At 35.0% G+C, this 18,945-nt stretch overlaps 2 protein-coding genes across 2 annotated transcripts in view; both read right to left on the bottom strand.

The window, feature by feature from the left end:
* Positions 1–18,945, bottom strand: part of LOC122327908 (NACHT, LRR and PYD domains-containing protein 12-like) — a 50,683-nt gene that overhangs the window by 8,571 nt on the left and 23,167 nt on the right.
* Positions 4,376–12,062, bottom strand: LOC122327922 (NLR family CARD domain-containing protein 3-like). The gene is made up of 9 exons (XM_043223609.1): positions 11,988–12,062; positions 11,221–11,306; positions 10,906–11,001; positions 9,324–9,425; positions 7,569–7,670; positions 7,406–7,454; positions 7,058–7,253; positions 5,024–6,845; positions 4,376–4,550 (listed from the first exon to the last, which is right to left on the bottom strand). The coding sequence occupies exons 3-9, from the start codon at positions 10,926–10,928 to the stop codon at positions 4,376–4,378; spliced, it is 2,469 nt and encodes an 822-aa protein (XP_043079544.1). The 5' UTR covers positions 10,929–11,001; positions 11,221–11,306; positions 11,988–12,062.

The raw sequence follows: 18,945 nt of genomic DNA, 5'->3' as shown, positions 1-18,945 counted from the left end.
AAATATAAAAAGGTTGCATAGTAATTAGATTCCCCTCCGGGGATCGCCACCTTAACGTGGTGGAGGGGTTTGAGTGCCTGAATGACCTTGGGAGCTAGGTTGTCCAGGGCTATATGCTCCTGGTAGGGTCTCCCAAGGCAAACAGGTCCTAGGTGACAAGCCAGACAAAGAGCGGTCCACCTCACCCCTTATGGAAAAAAATAATAATAATGGAGTAGCGACGTCGCCCGGTATGGCGCAGCCGGGGCCCCGCCATGGAGCCAGGCCTGCGAGCGCCTGGTGGCCGGGTCTTGTCCCACAGCAGGAGGGACCGTAAGGGGCCGGTGCCTTGTGGTTTCGGCAGCAGTCGAAGGCGAGGACCTCGACAACCCAACCCCTGGACACAGAATCTAGTTTTAGGGACATGGAACGTCACCTCTCTGAGGGGGAAAGAGCCTGAGTTGTTGCAGGAGGTCGAGAGATACCAGCTAGAGATAGTCGGGCTCACCTCCACGCACGGCTTGGGTTCCGGAATGGCAGTGTAGAGTACCCGGCCTTCTTGGAGTCCTTGGAAGGGGTGCTGGAAAGTGCTCCATCGTCCTGCTGGGGGACTTCAACGCTCACGTTGGTGATGCTAGTGACACCTGGAGGGGCGTGATTGGGAAGAACGGCCCCCCCGATCTAAACCTGAGTGGTGTTCTGTTGTTGGAATTCTGTGCTAGACACGATCTGTCCATAACGAACACCATGTTCAAGCATAAGGGTGTCCACCAGTACACATGGCATCAGGACAATGCAAAGTTGCATTGTTTTCATACTGGTACAACCATAAGTTTTTTGAAGTAGATAAGGACAATGGTCTGGTTTAAGTAGAGCATGTAAATTTGTGAAGTCACATTTAAAATTTTTATCATTAAGCCATTTATATTTAATAATAATAAAGGAAATAACCAAAAAGTTAAAATAAAGTATTTGGTAAGGTTAGAATAGGTGTAGAAAAGACTTTATTGACCCAAGAAGGGTGTCAACCATGACATTTATTTAATAATTTGAATAAACTGTTTAAATTAAAATGTACAATCAATAAGTTCTCTGTTCTCTCTATCAGGGAACAAGGGTTACATACGTAGCCAAGGCATTCTCTGTCTGTCATCACTGAGTTATGTTGTGATGACAGGCAGGGGACCTATAAAAAGCCAAAATCGAAGCCCCATTGCAACCAACAGCGCAACAAATGGTGGTAGGCAACAGCATGTCAGACAAATGCTATGCAAGGTCATAACCTTCCCAATGCTCCAGAGCAAATTCGCTGAACTTGGCACCCACGGGGACCAAGGGAATGTACTTGGCAGCTGGAGAAGCCAAGCCGTTGTTCCTGAGATAGAAACAGTTTCAGGAGAAAGATGCTATGGAAGCCACATCCTGCCCGAAGGGCCGGCACAATATGGACTCACCCTGGCAGGGGCAGTAACACGTATGATATTGGTCTCTGAGCCAAGTCCAAGTCCTCTGAGCCAGGGAGGGGAAGAATGAATGACAGCAGAAGTCTGACTGCAGGGCTGCTGGAGGATGCTCAACCGGGGTTCATCATCTGGGGAACACGACTGGGCACTCGCATCACTGTGTGAGGTGGAATGGCACAGCAAGCAGGACCAGTCCTTACAGTTTACCCAAAACACGGAAAGAAACTGACTCAAGGCAGAAATTGTAATACCACGCAAAGGTGTTTGGCTCTACAGATGTCTGCCAGAGAACAGACATTGCAAAGAATGAGGCTACACTCCAAATGGAGTAAGCCCTCATGCCCAGGGGGCACGGCTCACATTGAAAATGGTATGCCCAGGTGATGGCATCCACTATTCAGTGAGCCAACCTCTCCCTTTCTGCTGACCTCCATAACAGACAAAGAGCTCCATGTGTGGTCCAAGTATATGCGTAAGGCTCTTAATAGACGCAGAAATGCCAAGGCTGAATCTGCTTCCTCCAGGGGCAGTGCTTGCAGGCTGACCACAGGGATGCCGCTGACTGTGTAATGCCACATGAACAGCATATTCTTCTAGCTTTCTCTTTGTACCCGCAAACGTGCCTAGTGAAAGCAATAATGCAAGAACTCTGCTCCGAAACAAATAACTGACGAAAGGTTGCACCTGTTGTCTAGTATATATACCCGTCTGATGGGGAGTGGCTCGGGATGCGTTAACAACTTGCCTAATTTTACTGCTGTTTTCTCTTAATCAGAGCAAATCAGGGCTCCAAGGAAGACTTAACTTGTTGTGACTGACAGACAGGGAACTAGGATTAACTCAGGATTAACAATTTTAAGTGTGAAAAGCCCTTAAAAAATAGTTTACCCCAAAAAAAACTAAAATTACCCCATGAAAATAAAAAATTTCTTTCTAAAAAATATAATCAGACTCTCTCCAAGCTTTATAATGTCAGGTTGGACTCAACTGAGAATTAAAATAGACTACTGCAACCATCAATAGTCATGTGACGTGTGAAATGCTGTAAGATACTAACTTCAGTGTGTTGATCTGACAGTGTTTATCCTGCAGTAGAGCAGAGATCTGATTCACTTGTGTGTCTTCTAGTTCATGTCCACTCAGATTCAGTTCTCTCAGGAGTAACGGGTTTTTACCCACGATTCCAGTCACATACTGACAGCCTTCATCTGCAGCAGGACCCAAAAACCTGCAGAAGACACAACGAAAAACAGTTCAATTTATTGTGCAACACAAAACATTTAAAGACTTTCAAACACTGAATCTAAGGAAACGCTCTAGTTTAAGATCTTAGAGCTTGAACAATTACATATATACTATTTATTTATGTATTTATTTATTTTTTAAAGAAAGACAAACGCAAAAACAAAGCTCATAGATCCTAATGCTCAAGAAATCTCAAGATCTTTTGAGATGAGAATGCAGCTAAACTTCCGTAGTGATATATTTAGTTGGTCATCTGATGCGTCTATTACTATTATTTTGCAGCAGAATTCACCAAACAGATGATCTCTTGATAGTTGTATTTAACTGATGTCTGTGTTGATACAGCAGTAATTCTGCTCATTATGAGAAGAACTGCAGCTTCAGACGTGATACAGACCTGCTGTAGTAGATCTACAATGTTGTGAATCTGAGCTTGATGGAAATTAATGTACAGTTTATTCAGTAACATTTAAACAATCAGGATATTTACTCACACTGAATCTTATTCATTAGAAATTTTCACAATAACACAATAATAAATGTTAATTATTGAAGCACCAAACTACTGAATTCTAGTAACACAAAATATCTGATTAACCTGTAACTCAACTCACACTGATCATCAAAACAACAGCAGCTGCACCTAAATATTATAATATATAATGTAAGTAATTCACAAGTGTATAATTGATTTCATATAATTTCACGATGTCTCACCTCAGTGTGTTTAGTTGACAGTTAGGATCCCGTAGTAAATCACTGAGCTCCTTCACTCCTGATGATCCAGGATCATTTCCTGTGAGATCCAGCTCTATCAGGTGGGAGGGGTTTGATCTCAGAGCTGAAGACAGAGCTTTATAACCTTCTTCACTGATACTGCAGTCTGAGAGTCTACAGAAAAAAGTTTTTATTATATTCAAACTTATGTGATAAATAATACTACAAAAAGATTTAATAGTGTTTTCTTGTAAATCCCCATCTGACAAGATCATGTCCTTTTTTAAAGATTATTATAGTAAATTTTGATAATAATTTTTAACATTTTGATAAAAAGAGAATGTCATTATTAAAACCAAACAATAGTTCATTACAGTAACCTGAGTTTCTCCAATGTGTATTGTTGCATTTTAAATTTGATTGTCTTTTTTTTTTTTTTTTTTTTTATCTTATTTCAGATTTTTTATTCTATTCTGTACAGCACTGATCAGCTTTAACTGTTTTGAAATGTTTACATACAAATAAATAAGTAGAAGTATTGTACTGTATTGTAATATTATGCCAAACGGCCAATAACAGCAGTGCTCATTCACTTCAGCATCTTGAATGTGTCCTTATAAAAACACACTATTCTACAGAAAAGGTTAAAACCCAGATATTAAATAATTTAATAAAAAAATTATAACATATCAATTATAATATAATTGAATTATAAATGAATACAAAATAAATAGAGTATTAAATAGAGTACATTATTTTTAATTATATTGAAACTCAACAAGTCTTTCATCTAAATAATCTACAATAAACAAGTTCAAAATGGTTCATGAAATGTACAGTTCATGCTGGAACAAAAGCCTTTCAATTTCACTTAGCTGAAGCAGTTTGGTCCTCAGTTGTGGAAAATTATCAAGGTCCATGTTAACAAATGGATCTGAATTTTTATCAAAAACTAGGGATTGCCACAAAATTTACCTCAGTATTTCTAATTTACAATTGATATCCTTCAGTCCAGTGCAGAGCAGCTTCACTCCTGAATCCCGCAGATTATTATTGTTCATGTTCAGCTCTTTCAGACTGAAATCTGATCCAAGAAGTGAAGCCAGAGCTGAACAGCTTTTGTCTGTCAAACCACAATTATTTAGCCTACAAGAGAAATAAATTAAATCACTTAAAAACATGAAATATATAAAAAAAATACAGAAATTTAATTTTTCTGATTGTTTTACATGAAATACACTGCATTTATATATATATATATATATATATATATATATATATATATATATATATATATATATATATATATAATTACACTGATTTTAATTTCTCAGATAAAACAAACTGGCAATTTGAAATAAAAACTGAATAAATAAACCTATTACATATTTGCATACTATTACTGGCAATGAGTTATTTGTTTAAAAAGTACTGCTCTATTATGTTGAGGTGGAGAATCTAGAGGTTAATCATTTATGCATTGAGATTTTACAAGAGTATATCTCATTTATAGCATATTAGAGTATAAAGGACTGCAATTTTTAAAGGAAAAATTATAATAATACTCAATAAGGTAAATGCAGTTTAAAGATGAGAACAGAATATATGAAATTACTTACAGAGCTCTTTTGGAGGTTTTGATGACTGCTGATAATCTAATGAGACACTCATCTGATTTCTTGAATTTCTGAAGCTCAAACTCCTCCAACTCCTCCTCTGATGTCAACAACACAAAGACCAAAGCAGACCACTGGGCAGGTGAAAGGTCAGCAGATGACAGACTTCCTTTGTTAAGGTGGTTCTGAATCTCTTTCACCAGAGTTTGGTCGTTCAGTTCATTCAGACAGTAGAACAGATTGATGGATCTCTCTGGAGACAGATTAGCTTCAAATTTCTGCTTGATGTACTCAACTATTTCCTTTTTGCTCCGGTCATTTCTATTTTTCTGCGTCAACAGACCCTGTAAGAGTCTCTGATTGGACTGAAGTGACAATCCAAGCAGGAATCGAAGAAAAAGATCCAGGTGTCCATTATCACTCTCTAGAGCTTTGTCCACTGCAGTCTTGAGCAAATCAATTTCACTTTTGTTTTCCTGTTCTGAGTCTTGATCAAACACACTTTTCTTGTTGATTTCTAGAAACTGATGAGCATAAAGGGCTGCAATAAACTCTTGAATGCTCAAGTGAACGAAGCAGTACATGGTACCAAGGACAATCACTGTTTCCTCCTTAAAGATCTGAGTACACATGCCTGAGTACACTGATGCCTTATAGACATCAATACCACATGCTTCCAGATCTGTGTCATAGAAGACCACGTTGTTTCTTTCCAGCTGATCAAATGCCAGTTTCCCGAGTGAAAAGATGGCATCTTTATCCCAGGAAACATCTGGCGTGTGTCCTCCATCATACTTTCTTCTGCTCTGCTGGATCTGAAATCTGAGAAAGTGTGTGTACATTTGTGTCAGAGTTTTAGGAGTGTCTTCAGTATTTGACTCCTGTAGTGTTTTGGAGGCATCTTCAGACTGATTCTTTTTCATCACAATCTTTCTTTTCTTTTCTAAAATGTTCTGGAGAACTGTGGCTGAAATCCAGCAGAAGACTGGGATGTGGCACATGATAAAGAGACTCTTTGATTGTTTAACATGATTGATGATTTCGTTGGCCAGATTTTGATCCGTGAATCTTTTTCTGAAGTACTCCTCCTTTTGTGCATCATTGAATCCTCGTATCTCTGTCAGCCGCTCGATACATTCAGGAGGAATCTTACTGGCAGCTGCTGGTCTGGTGGTGATCCAGATGAGAGCAGAAGGAAGCAGATTTCCCTTGATGAGGTTTGTTAGGAGAACATCCAGAGAGGCTGCTGATGAAACATCACACAATATCTCATTATCCTTAAAGTTTAGAGGAAGTCGACATTCATCCAATCCATCAAGAATGAACAGGACTTTGAACTGATTTCTTCTCGTAAGCTTCAGTCTTTTCGTCTCTGGGAAAAACTGAGAAATAAGGTCCATTAAACTTAGTTTTTCTTTCTCCTTTAAGTTCATCTCTCTGAATGGAAGAGGAAATATGAAGCTGATATCTTGATTTTCTTTTCCTTCGGCCCAATCCAGAAGAAACTTCTGCACAGTGACTGATTTTCCGATGCCAGCGACTCCTTTTGTCAGTACAGTTCTGATCTGCTCGTCTTGTTCAGATTCTTCAAACAAATTTTTGCACTCAACCTGTATGTCTTGTGATTCATGACGTCTGGAAGCAACTTCAATCTGTCTGACCTCATGTTCAGTATTGACCTGTTCACTACAACCCTGAGTGATATAGAGATCTGTGTAGATGTTCTTCAGAAGTGTAGAGTTGCCTTGCTTTGTGATTCCTTCAAACACACACTTATACTTCTTCTTTAGGCTACACTTTAGCTGATGAATGAAGATCAGCTCATCTGAACACAGAAATAAAGTACACATATTGTTTAGTCTCTGGGTTTGTTATGTACAAAACAGAATGTGGAAGTCTAAGGGAAGTCTGTCATTGGAAGAGACAGGGCAGGTTATGAACACATAATATGAGAGGCATATGAATCTTTCTTATAACAGATTGTGGAAGAGAAAAGAGATTGATGAAGCACTGAAAGTAGCGAACATTGTCTCTTACCTTCTAGAGTATCAGCAGCTCTATCTTGCTTCATCTCTCTCAGGAAGTAGAGCGTGAGATCAAGAGCTGCTTCTCTGTTACTGCATCTGTTCTCATTAAAATCCTCCACAATGTGTTGCTTGTTCTCTTTTCGTAATATTTTCTTAAACATTTCCAGCTCATTTTTTAGAAATGTGATTATTTTCTTCTCAAGATCCTACAAACAAAAGCAAAACCAGTGACAAATGAACAAATCTGAACCATATTCACATCCATATTTGGTCTAAATTACATAATCAGTGATTATAAAAAGAAAAGTTTTCCAGAAAGATAATTGCAATAAACATTTATCAAAATATTTTTTAATACCTGGAAGATCCCTAGGAGGTTGTCTGAAGCAAATGTCTCATAGTGGAGACTGTTAAAATAGCAAAACAAATAAAATGTGGTATATTATTAAACACAAAGTTACTATTCAATTACTATTTGGTAACCTTTTTTACAAAACAGTGTTTAAATGAACATGAAATACCTGTATTGAGTAGCTGATGGTGTTTCCTCACTAAACTTTAGTGGTTCATCTTTTGACCAGTTGCTCTTCACAGAGCTGGACAAATAAGAGCCTGAGCTAACACTGATGACACAAAGAAGAGAGGGAGAGATTTAAAAATTTCACACAATCATTAAAAAAATATAAATCTATATAAATCCTCCTCCATCACAGCAGAGTTTAAGCTTTCTTTCATTCACAGCAGCATCTTCACGTAACACACAAGCATCATTTCTATCACTGTGTCTCTGGAGCATTCAGCTACATCCTCCTCAGTCTCAGTAATCTTCTCTCATCTTCATTTCTATCTTCTCTAGAATAGTGGCAATGAGCCAAGCTTCAACACAAACGCACATCCTTGATTAACAGCTTTAGTATTATTCACTTTATCTCCCATTATATCAGAAGTAGTTATAAATGTGATAAAATACATCACAGTTGCATAAGTACATGGGTTTGAGCCGACTACAAACCTGAATTTTTAATTATTAAATGAGAAACTCTATCGTCCAGCAGCAACAATGAGATTCAGATTTTAAAATTATAATACCCACAAGAGGAATTTATATTAATTAAGAATAACAGCAGAAGACAATCAATGAGAGCAAACTAAAGAGCCACACAACTGAGACCCGTCCAGAGCAAGGTCTGCATGAAGTTATCCACCAACTAAAACCAGAAACATTGTAAAACCAGGGATGATCACTGCAGTCCCTTTGTGTTTCCTCAGAAGAGCTCTAAACATCTCCACAGGTATAAACAGATCAAGAACAATCCTGAAACACTGTTTGCTGTTCAGTGACCGACCTGCTCCTCTACACCAGCTCCTCATGAAATACTACTTTCTACCTTCACCACAAAAAAAGGCATCTGCAAAGGCAGACAGATCCTGTCAACCAGATCAACCATGTAAAAACGAACAAAATGTTCCCCTCTGAGAATTAAAGAGAATTATTAATGTCCCAGCTAAAAGACAAGAGCCATTTGAAGCAGCTTACAAAGGACATGATGCATTTAAAACAAGAGACTGAATATCTGCAGAGAAACAAACAACAGATGTCACAGGAGCATCATCAAGCTAGAGAAGAGCTGAAGGAAATTCACTTTTAGACAGAAATTTAAAAAAAACGCAGGATAGGCTTTCTGTGCTGAGATCAGTACTTTGAAAGAAGGATCAGGTTATAAAGAATAGAAAGGAACTATTTCCTGTCTTTTCCTGAACTTTTCGCCAGAGCAACCTCCACAGAATACCAAAGAAATGCAAAAAAATGAGGTTAAGGCAAAATATTGTTAAACACAAAGTGGCCTGTTTCTTAAAATATTATACCAAATAAGCCTGGTTTATTTCAGATAGTCTGACTTATTTTAACCAAATCCAGTGACATAAGTCTGACTAACTAAAAATTTATTATTATTTGAAAAACTACTTTATGAAACGGTTTTAACGGTGCAACTATAAGTTAATGCTGTTAAAGAGAAGGTTTTATTTAAATACAAATTTAAGGTTTTCTATCCTTTAAGGAGAGAACTAATGACACAAGTAACGGTAAAAAAACACAGTAATATGGGGCTCTTTAGTCTCATTTGAAATAGTTTAATGCTGTAAATGGTAGTTAAACGGATGAAAAGATATATTCATGGCTCTATGGTGAATTTATGCCATTTGTTATATATCACAAATATCTAGTGTATCTAGTGAGAAATGATCTAGTACATATAACACAAAACATGAAATACCTTTCAGCAGCTAGTGGTGTCTTCTCACTAAACTTTGGTGGTTCATCTTTTGACCAGTCGCTCCTCACAGACACAGAGCCGGACACATAGCCGGAGCTTACACTGATGACACAAAGAGAAGGAAACTTTAACACAATGCATTTTTTAAAACCTAAAAAAAATAATATGTACATCAATAATAAATAAAAAAGAAAGTGTAAATCGTCCTCCATCACAGTAGAGTTCACATCCCTTCAGTCACAGCAGCATCTTCATGAACACACAAGCTTCGTTTCTATCATTGTGTCTCTGGAGCATTCAGCTACATAAAAATACTTAATTTTTCTCACCCTATTTTTTTTTATTATTATTGTTACCAAATTCTGCTTTTAGCATGTCTAATTATTTGAATGCATAAAAAAAACAGTAATGGGCGTAACAACATCAAATTTTTTTCAGACTTTTATTTTGACGGGTTGCTGTAAATACAATACTGGTCCATATTGCGATTAGACTTAAGTGTATTTAACAACTTTTGATTAGTTCATTAAAAATGTGACAAATTTCATGACATTCAGCAATAAACTGTGAATTCTGTTACTAATATGTTAATAAATTAGGATTATTTTAAACAGTGATTACAGTAGGCTACCGGTTTCTTTAATATTAAAAGGTAAGTATCTGAATATAATGCAAATTTATGAAATAAAATATGGTGTGAGAATATTTCATCTCGTTGGAGAAAAATAAAATGTGGGGTCATATTTAAATCTAGGTTTAAACAAGAGCAAAGGATGAATTTTTGCTGTTTTAAAAAAGGCTCTATTCTTCACTCATTAAGACAGGTTAGATCCGTCCGTTTGCCCTTCATACGAGCCTGTTATCAAGCTCCTTACTGATGAAACATCTCTCCTCTTCCTGTCTGTGTCTTTGTCTTATCACTCACAGCAGAGCAAGTCTGTTCTCGATAACGCTGTTGTGAACCTTTCAGAATTGCTGCAAACGAGGCACATTTCGCGGCAACTGCCTCAAAGTTTTTGGGCTACTTTTCCCTGAGATCTTTAGCACCACAGTTTCGCCTTGATCTGTCTGTTTCGAAGGACCGAGAGGAAGGTGGAACAAGATCCCTCATCACTATATAATGCTTTGTGATGGGTCACTGTGCCTGTATGATGGGCCGGTTCTTGGTGGAGAAGTTGTACCGGCCTGAAAACGCCCAGGCTGCCAGATGGCTTGTCCACCTCTGACTCCACATACACAGAAATACAGCTTTATGATGAACTACAGCAGATCATCAGACATTAAAACTCTTTCTGTCTGTGAGAAGAACACAAGAACCGATGTGTGTTTTCTGCTCGGTGTGTGTCTGTCACCACAGAAGAGAAAACACTCAGTCTGCCCTGATCTCATGTTTCCAGCACATCTAGAGTATATTACTTCATATCACTCTGTTATATTGCTTAAATGTACAGATTCACAGAAGCAAAATATCTGTTTTAATCTGTGACAATCTGAAAACATTGATAGCATTTGTTTTTTGAATCCTTTGACACGACAATAGAGAGAGTGTAGTTTTTTCTCTGAAAGCAGACTCAGGTCTTACCTCTGTTTCTGTGGGAGACTCATCTCTTTCTTCTCTTCTCTGAGATCTTTGTGTCTCTGAAGATCATCAGATGTTCCTCATGTCCTGAACATGACCCTGTCAGATCATGAGAGTTCAGAGGAATACAAGATGAAGAAAAACAACTAGTGCGCAATGATTGAGACAAACATTCAATATAATCAATCGATCAATCCCCCCCAAAAAACCCTCAAAAGCACTTATCAATAATTGCTGTAATAATCATCACTAACAACAGCACTGAAGTAAGAGAGCATGCAGTACACGCATCTGGCTGATAAAACAAGCACGGTTTACCTGTCAGTCAGATGCATCTGTGTGCCTGCTTGGGACGCGTGAGTACGTGGACGACGAAACAAGAAAATCTCTAACGGACAAAGACACTGAAGGTAAAAAAATAGGGGTCATTTTTCAGCTCATAAATATAGCATATGAATAATATGAAAACCCATTTATTACGGTATGCAAACTATTTGGCCTCATGTGTTTGTATAAACCAGAAAATGTGATTGGTTATTGTCAAGCAACATTTCTTAGCCAATTAAAAGACAAAAATAAAGCATATCATTTTTTTTAAAGCGTATCTTGTGCTTGAGTGGTTTACAGTCACATTAAACCTTGCTCAAAGGAATCAAATATCCAGTTTTATAACAATGAGATTATTCCCGGCCTTAAACATCTTAATCCATAATTGAAACAGACTTTGGATTCTCAAGCCTATGTATGGGTTAACATTTTTTCAATAACAATAACTTTTTTTCTCCACCTGTGTTATTATAACAAACTACACTTTCAGTGGGATTTTAAGCCACTACAATCAATAAGACTCTCTGCTGATAGTAAGTTTGATTAATAGCGTCAAATATCATTTATAAGATAACTTCTGCTCCGTAATCGTCTCATTTTGGGTAAAACAGATAAATAACACTAAAGTGCTTTGTAACGCAGTAACTCGAGCAGATATCAAACTACTTTTTACTCTTAATGGAGTCATGTTATTTTTTACTTGGACTGAAGCAAACTATTCCTTAAGTAGCAACACTTTTAAGTGCAGCCGGACTTACTCGGAGTAGTTGTGAAGATGTTGATCTGTAGGGAAAGTCTCCAGAAGTCTTTAAAACACTTTCGGTTTGTGATCGTCTTCTTCTCTGTCGTGTTAATATCCGGGTGAAATACCGCCAGCTACTGTCCTGGAGCACGACTACCTCCAGAATACAGTAATACAGCATTATCATACTATTATTAACTATGACTTTGCTTCTGATTTACTATATACCATCTCTATGACCATCTATAACCATACCATATTTAATCCCTGATGTCTAAATAATATTTCATTTCAATTTGATTATTTCTATTAGGTGATTCGTTTTTCCTTGTTTTATGTCACTTTGTATTCTATAAAAATGTGTCGCCATATTTTTTTTCCAATTGATCATACAAGCTTGTATAATCATCTGAGAGCAAATGAAGATTGAATTGTATCAGAAAAAAATTTCAATGAATTGCTTCAGTGATGATGAATCTCCTACTTTGAGATAATCCATGCGCCTTCCAACGATGATTGAAGCCTTTTTTTGAGGCAGTTGAGGCAGACATTGAGACTACAAATCCTAAGTAACTTGACAATACTTAAAGTGATTGTTACGTTAATACATTTAATTTCAATCTATGTAAAACTGAAAAGACCTGCCTGTATTATTGAGGAAATGTCATTTGATCACTCATGTATTTATACAGTGCCCTACACCTTTTTTGATTAATTAAAAAAATGTTCACATTTGCAAAATAGTAAAAATGTAAAAAAATCTACAATAGCAAAACACTTTTTTATTTTGAAATCTAAAATTTAGAAATGTATTTGTAATATTTGTACTTCTATAGGGGAAAAATTCAGGAAAAAAACTTCTTAAAATTGTTAATCAAACATCAAGTAAAAGGCACACAGTTTCTAAACACTGAAGCGGTCAGTTCAGCACAAACTCACTGTGTGTGAAAACTCCTGTTTTAATCAATTCATCTCAAAACTATACAATCCTTTCAATTACATTGTGTTTTGTTTGTTGTAAAGATTGTGATAAAAAAACAGACACAAAGCTAACTTAATATACATTTAAATACAATAACGATATGTATAAAATGTAAGAGAGATCGGGTAAATATTTTAAGTAACATTTATTTCACACATTTTAATTTGCTTTATATATTTTGATAAAGTGCTGCGCACACTTAACATGATGGGTTATACTAAAGAGACAGACAGACTCATCTCAAAGGTTAAATTAAACAACATGATCATTAGGTTAAATATTAAATCAATATTAATGATTCAATATCATGTTTCTAACACACAAGCTGCATTATTTGATTGTAAAGTCTGAGTCTCTTCACCTGTATGAATCATATTTACACATTTAATCACACATTTATTTCTCCTCATAGACACAGTAGTGAAGCTCTTCTGTGGATCTTCATCTGATGTTTACTGCTCCTCTCAAGATGAGCTCAAACTGTGATATACAGCATTTATCTTCAATTGAAGACTAAAGATATTTCTTGTGATTAAACTCTATCTTCTTCTATATACTTCTGGTGATGGATCTCTAAACTCTGTAAAGTGGAACAAAAGAGAAGATAATCAGAGTTAAGTAGAACAAAGTACAAATTAGTTATTATATTTCAATTTAAGTAAAACGTAAAATCCTGTAATCATAAAAAAATAATTACCGTCTATACCAGATAGAATATGTATTTATAAAACAGTATTTGTGTTTTAAATAAAAACATTTAGAGCTTGAATTCAATCTCTATCGAGTGAATATAAAGAGAAACACAAACTAAACTTCCAGTTTCACAGCCGTTTGTTAGGAACTTATTTTAATTTAAATTAAAATGTAAAAATATACTTCAACTGTCAGGTTTATTCTGTGATAAGTGTCTGGATGAACATTATCTCTTACATGAAGTAAGTGTAAAGTAAAGTGACGTGTTGCTTGTCAAAGTAAAAACACACAAGAGACAGAGACATTGATCATGTGATGCTGGACGACTGTGAGCCGAAGCTGAATCTGCTCTGATTTGACCTGCTTTTCCTACAATCTGATCAAATCTATTTCAAACTGTAATGATTCACTATTACTGATATCATTAATAAAGCAGCTGCTGCTGTATAAAGTGTGACAGTGTGCTTCTGTTCTCTTTCCTCCTTTGTGTTAAACATCTCATCAACTTTTTATTTCATTCTGACACAAACCCTTTGAGATAAAGCTTCATGATACTTTGATAAACTCTTCTCACAGATATTTGAAAGTGTGTATTTGTTCACGTATCAGAGTTAAATGAATCTCTTTAATATCTCAAAGTGAAGTTTACTCACCTCAGTTTACAGTTTGAGTCTCGTAGCACATCAATGAGCTGCTGCTTTGAGTCTCCGATCTCATTAAACCTCAGATCAAGCTCTTTTAGAAACTGCAGTGTTTCTGTTTTTGTCAAACACTGAGTTAAAGAAGAAACATCTGTAATGTCACAGCCATAAAGACTAGAAAGAGACAAAAAGAGAAAGAGAGATCATCTCAAACAAAATCATAAAGAAGAATATTTCACAAAAATAATGAGCTCAGACTCATCACAAGATTTTGAGTCTAAAGAGAGGAAGTAATCGTGAATTTAAAGATTTAGAAGTAAAATAATTTTTCTGTATCCATTAGGGTAAATTATTTTTTGTCAAATTTTCTGAAACTTCACACACAATCAGATGCTTTTCACTATTTGAGAAGAAGTGAAAAAGTCTTACTGTTTCAAAAAACATAAAAAATCTTTATGAACTTTCAGTTTTTTTCTTGTGCTGCTATATTTGATTTATATTTGATCTAAAACACAAATTCGGATGTAATGTCACTTCCTGAAAACCATGTTTTAGTTTTGAAGCATTAAAACAACTTCAATATTGTGTTTTCCCTTGGAATTTCAAATCTTGAAAGTGAGTCCCTAGTGAGTCAGTAGATGTGGACAGTCATGATTGGATCAGTCTAGTAATGCTAACAGACACTGGCATCTTTCCTGACCTCTGGTTGTTGTATGGATCACATCTTTCAAACTGACATACAATCTGGACAGAAATGTCTGACTTCCTCATGAACCTATTCTTCATCACTGCCCTCACACTCCTTCCTTCTGTCCTCTTTGGTCCTCACCTATTTGATTTATTATTCCAACCTTATTTAATGATGCATCATATCACTATTATTTATCAATCATTTCTGAATTAAGTACAGATTTGTCTCTCAGTCTTATAAAAATGAACCTAAAACACATAAAAGCTATTCTACTTCCTGCCAATGCTGGTCAATAGTGCCAGCTACATTAAAAAATACATCTTTGTCAGATTTATATCAGTTCTTTGTCAGTTCTGCATGAAGCTCAGATTCAGTTGTTGTTTTTATAAAAGTGCAGTAAAAATGTAAAAATATGTGACTTAAATGAATCACGAGTAAAGACCATCCAGTGCAATAAATAAAATATTGTTAAAACCTGAAAACAATATTTGTAAATAAATAATAATTCAGTTATAATATAAAACTAAATAATGAAATGAGGATAATAGTTATATTTCATATCTGGAGAATATTTAGAGCAAAAACAAAGGTTTGTGATTTGTAAAGTAATTATGATCAACTATAGATCCTCTTTAAAATAATATTAAAAACGAGTTAAAAAGAGTTTAAAACTAACAATTTAAGACAAGTATATTAATAAATCATTTTACTTCAAGAGATTTTAAGATTATAGTTTACAGTCAACAAGTACAACATTGTGATTCATTAATGTGATGCATAAAAATGCTGGCTATAAAATTTTGTTGATAAAGCCTGATAATTGTTGTTTGTTATTGCTGTGATCATGTGACTGATAGGTTTCCCTCCTTCACATCATCAGACGAGAGAAGAGATGTTTTCTTGAGGGACAGTTATTTTCATTAAACATCACAAGGGTCCATTTATTTTTGGAAATAAAATATGTTTCAAAATAAATCAATCATAATAAGCACTAAAATATTTCTGATATTGATTTCCTTAATAAACTAATAATGATACTAACTCTAGTTTCTCCAGCTTGAATTGTGTGTTCATCAGTAGATCACTGAGGTGTTTCACTGAGTCTCTGAGTTCATTCCAGCTCAGGTTCAGTTCTCTCAGGTGTGATGGGTTTGATTTCAGAGCTGAAGTCAGGATGAGACTCTGTTTCTCTGTAATACTGCATCCAGACAGACTGAAGACAGAAAGAGAAAAGACAATGAATCAGACACGTTATGTTCATGTGTGACTTAAATTAATCACGAGAAAACAACATCCAGTGCAATAAATAAAATACTGTTAAAATCTGAAAACAAAGTCAGTAAATAATCATACAGAAATAAAACTAGGATTTGAGGAGACTAGTTACATTTAAAGTCTAGAGAATATTTAGACGAAAAAACTAGAACTAGAGAAGATCAACTATAGAACTAATTTTAAAATAATACTCAAAATGTAAAAATTGAGTTTAAATGTTACTTATCAAGAAAACTATGTTAATAAATCAATTTAAGAAATTTTAAGATTATAGTTTACAGTCAACAAGTACAACATTTTTGTGATCATTTTTTATCATTATGATACATATCTGAGTGAAATAATAAAAAAAAATGCTGGCTAGGAATGAATTTTTGATAAAGCCTGATAATTGTTGTTTGTTGACCAGGTTTTGAGTTGATCTAAGGCACAGTCTATCTTCAGTTCCTCTAAACATCAACACCCCACCAATGCTCCTGAACACACTTCTTTTTGTAGGCTAGCACACTCATGAGCGCGCACGAATGGTTATAAATGCATTCACTAGTTAAACAAGGTGCTGCTGGATGGAGAAGATGAGGACTGTGTTGGACTGAAACTAACAAAGACACTTGCCGCATTGCACCGGGTGTATAATAGAGTCCAATGTGTGAATGAATACAGAAGTAAATACCATACTATCAAAACATTAATTCATTACAATTATTTAGATGTTTACTTTTGAAGAAAATATTTATATTTTATCTTTTAATTCAGTTATGTAAATATTTATATTTTAATTAAAATTGCTTAGTTGGGTCAACAATTTAGCTGGTTTACAATTTTATTTAAATTAATTTACACTACTTTGGATTAGTTCAATTTCAGTACATTTGCCAAAAACCTTATGTGGGAACAAATTATTATTTATTTACTGAGTTTTTGTTCTTCTTCTTCTTATTATTATTATTATAGAAGCAGTTTCACTCAATTATTGACTGCCTATTAGCTACCAAGTGTCACAGTCTGAACACAAACAAGATCTTCTGTATTATAGTTGCTAAACACAAAAAAAAAAACGTCTTATAAAAATGAACCTAAAACACATAAAAGCTCTTCTACTTCCTGCCAATGCTGGTCAATAGTGCCAGCTACATTAAAAATACATCTTTGTCAGATTTATATCAGTTCTTTGTCAGTTCTGCATGAAGCTCAGATTCAGTTGTTGTTTTTATAAAAGTGCAGTAAAAATGTAAAAATATGTGACTTAAATGAATCACAAGTAAAGACCATCCAGTGCAATAAATAAAATATTGTTAAAACCTGAAAATAATATTTGTAAATAAATAATAATTCAGTTATAATATAAAACTAGGCGATGAATTGAGGATAATAGTTATATTTCATATCTGGAGAATATTTAGAACAAAAACAAAGGTTTGTGATTTGTAAAGTAATTATGATCAACTATAGATCCTCTTTAAAATAATATTAAAAACTAGTTAAAAAGAGTTTAAAACTAACAATTTAAGACAAGTATATTAATAAATCAATTTACTTCAAGAGATTTTAAGATTATAGTTTACAGTCAACAAGTACAACATTATTGTGATCACTTTTTTTATTATTGTGATGCAAATTACTGGCGAGGAATTATTTTTTGATAAAGCCTGATAATTGTTGTTTGTTATTGCTGTGATCATGTGACTGATAGGTTTCCCGCCTTCACATCATCATTTAGAGAGAAGAGATGTTTTCTTGAGGGACAGTTATTTTCATTAAACATCACAAGAGTCCATTTATTTTTGGAAATAAAATATGTGCCAAAATAAATCAATCATAATAAGCACTAAAATATTTCTGATATTGATTTCTTAATAAACTAATAATGATACTAACTTTAGTTTCTCCAGCTTGAATTGTGTGTTCATCAGTAGATCACTGAGGTGTTTCACTGAGTCTCTGAGTTCATTCTCGCTCAGGTCCAGTTCTCTCAGGTGTGATGGGTTTGATTTCAGAGCTGAAGTCAGGATGAGACTCTGTTTCTCTGTAATACTGCATCCACACAGACTGAAGACAGAAAGAGAAAAGACAATGAATCAGACACGTTATGTTCATGTGTGACTTAAATTAATCACGAGAAAACAACATCCAGTGCAATAAATAAAATAAGGCTAAATTGTGAAAACAATATTGCTAAAACCAAACTAGGATTTAAGAATACTAGTTACATTTCAAATCTGGAGAATATTTACACGTAAAAAATGCAGATCAGGAATTTATTTTTTTATGAAAAGCTAGATACTTATTTGTTGTCTGTGATCTTGTGACTGTTTTTTCACATCTTCAGAAAACAGATGTTTTTGTGAATGAAAGAGATCAACTTTACTACACAGATTTAACTTTGCAGATCTAAATAAACCTGTATCTTTTTCTGTGGGTGTAGATGTGAAGTACAGTAATATTTCTCAGAAACAGGTAAAACTGAAAAACCAATGCCTGCACAGAATAAAGTCCAGTCTGGATCTGTTCTGTTCAGTTGTGTTGGACATTCATTCATCATTGTTTGATTATGATTACATATGATTACATTATGAATAATTTCAGATTAATAAACATAATGCAAACAGCTTTATTCACTTGATAAAAGTGAAATGTTTGTGTATTTTTGGTATCATTCACTAAAATGATGTGATATTGGGTTGTGTATTTG

The sequence above is a fragment of the Puntigrus tetrazona genome, chromosome 22 (assembly GCF_018831695.1).
Source record: "Puntigrus tetrazona isolate hp1 chromosome 22, ASM1883169v1, whole genome shotgun sequence".
NCBI lineage: Eukaryota > Metazoa > Chordata > Actinopteri > Cypriniformes > Cyprinidae > Puntigrus > Puntigrus tetrazona.
This window is presented reverse-complemented; position numbering and strand designations above follow the sequence as displayed.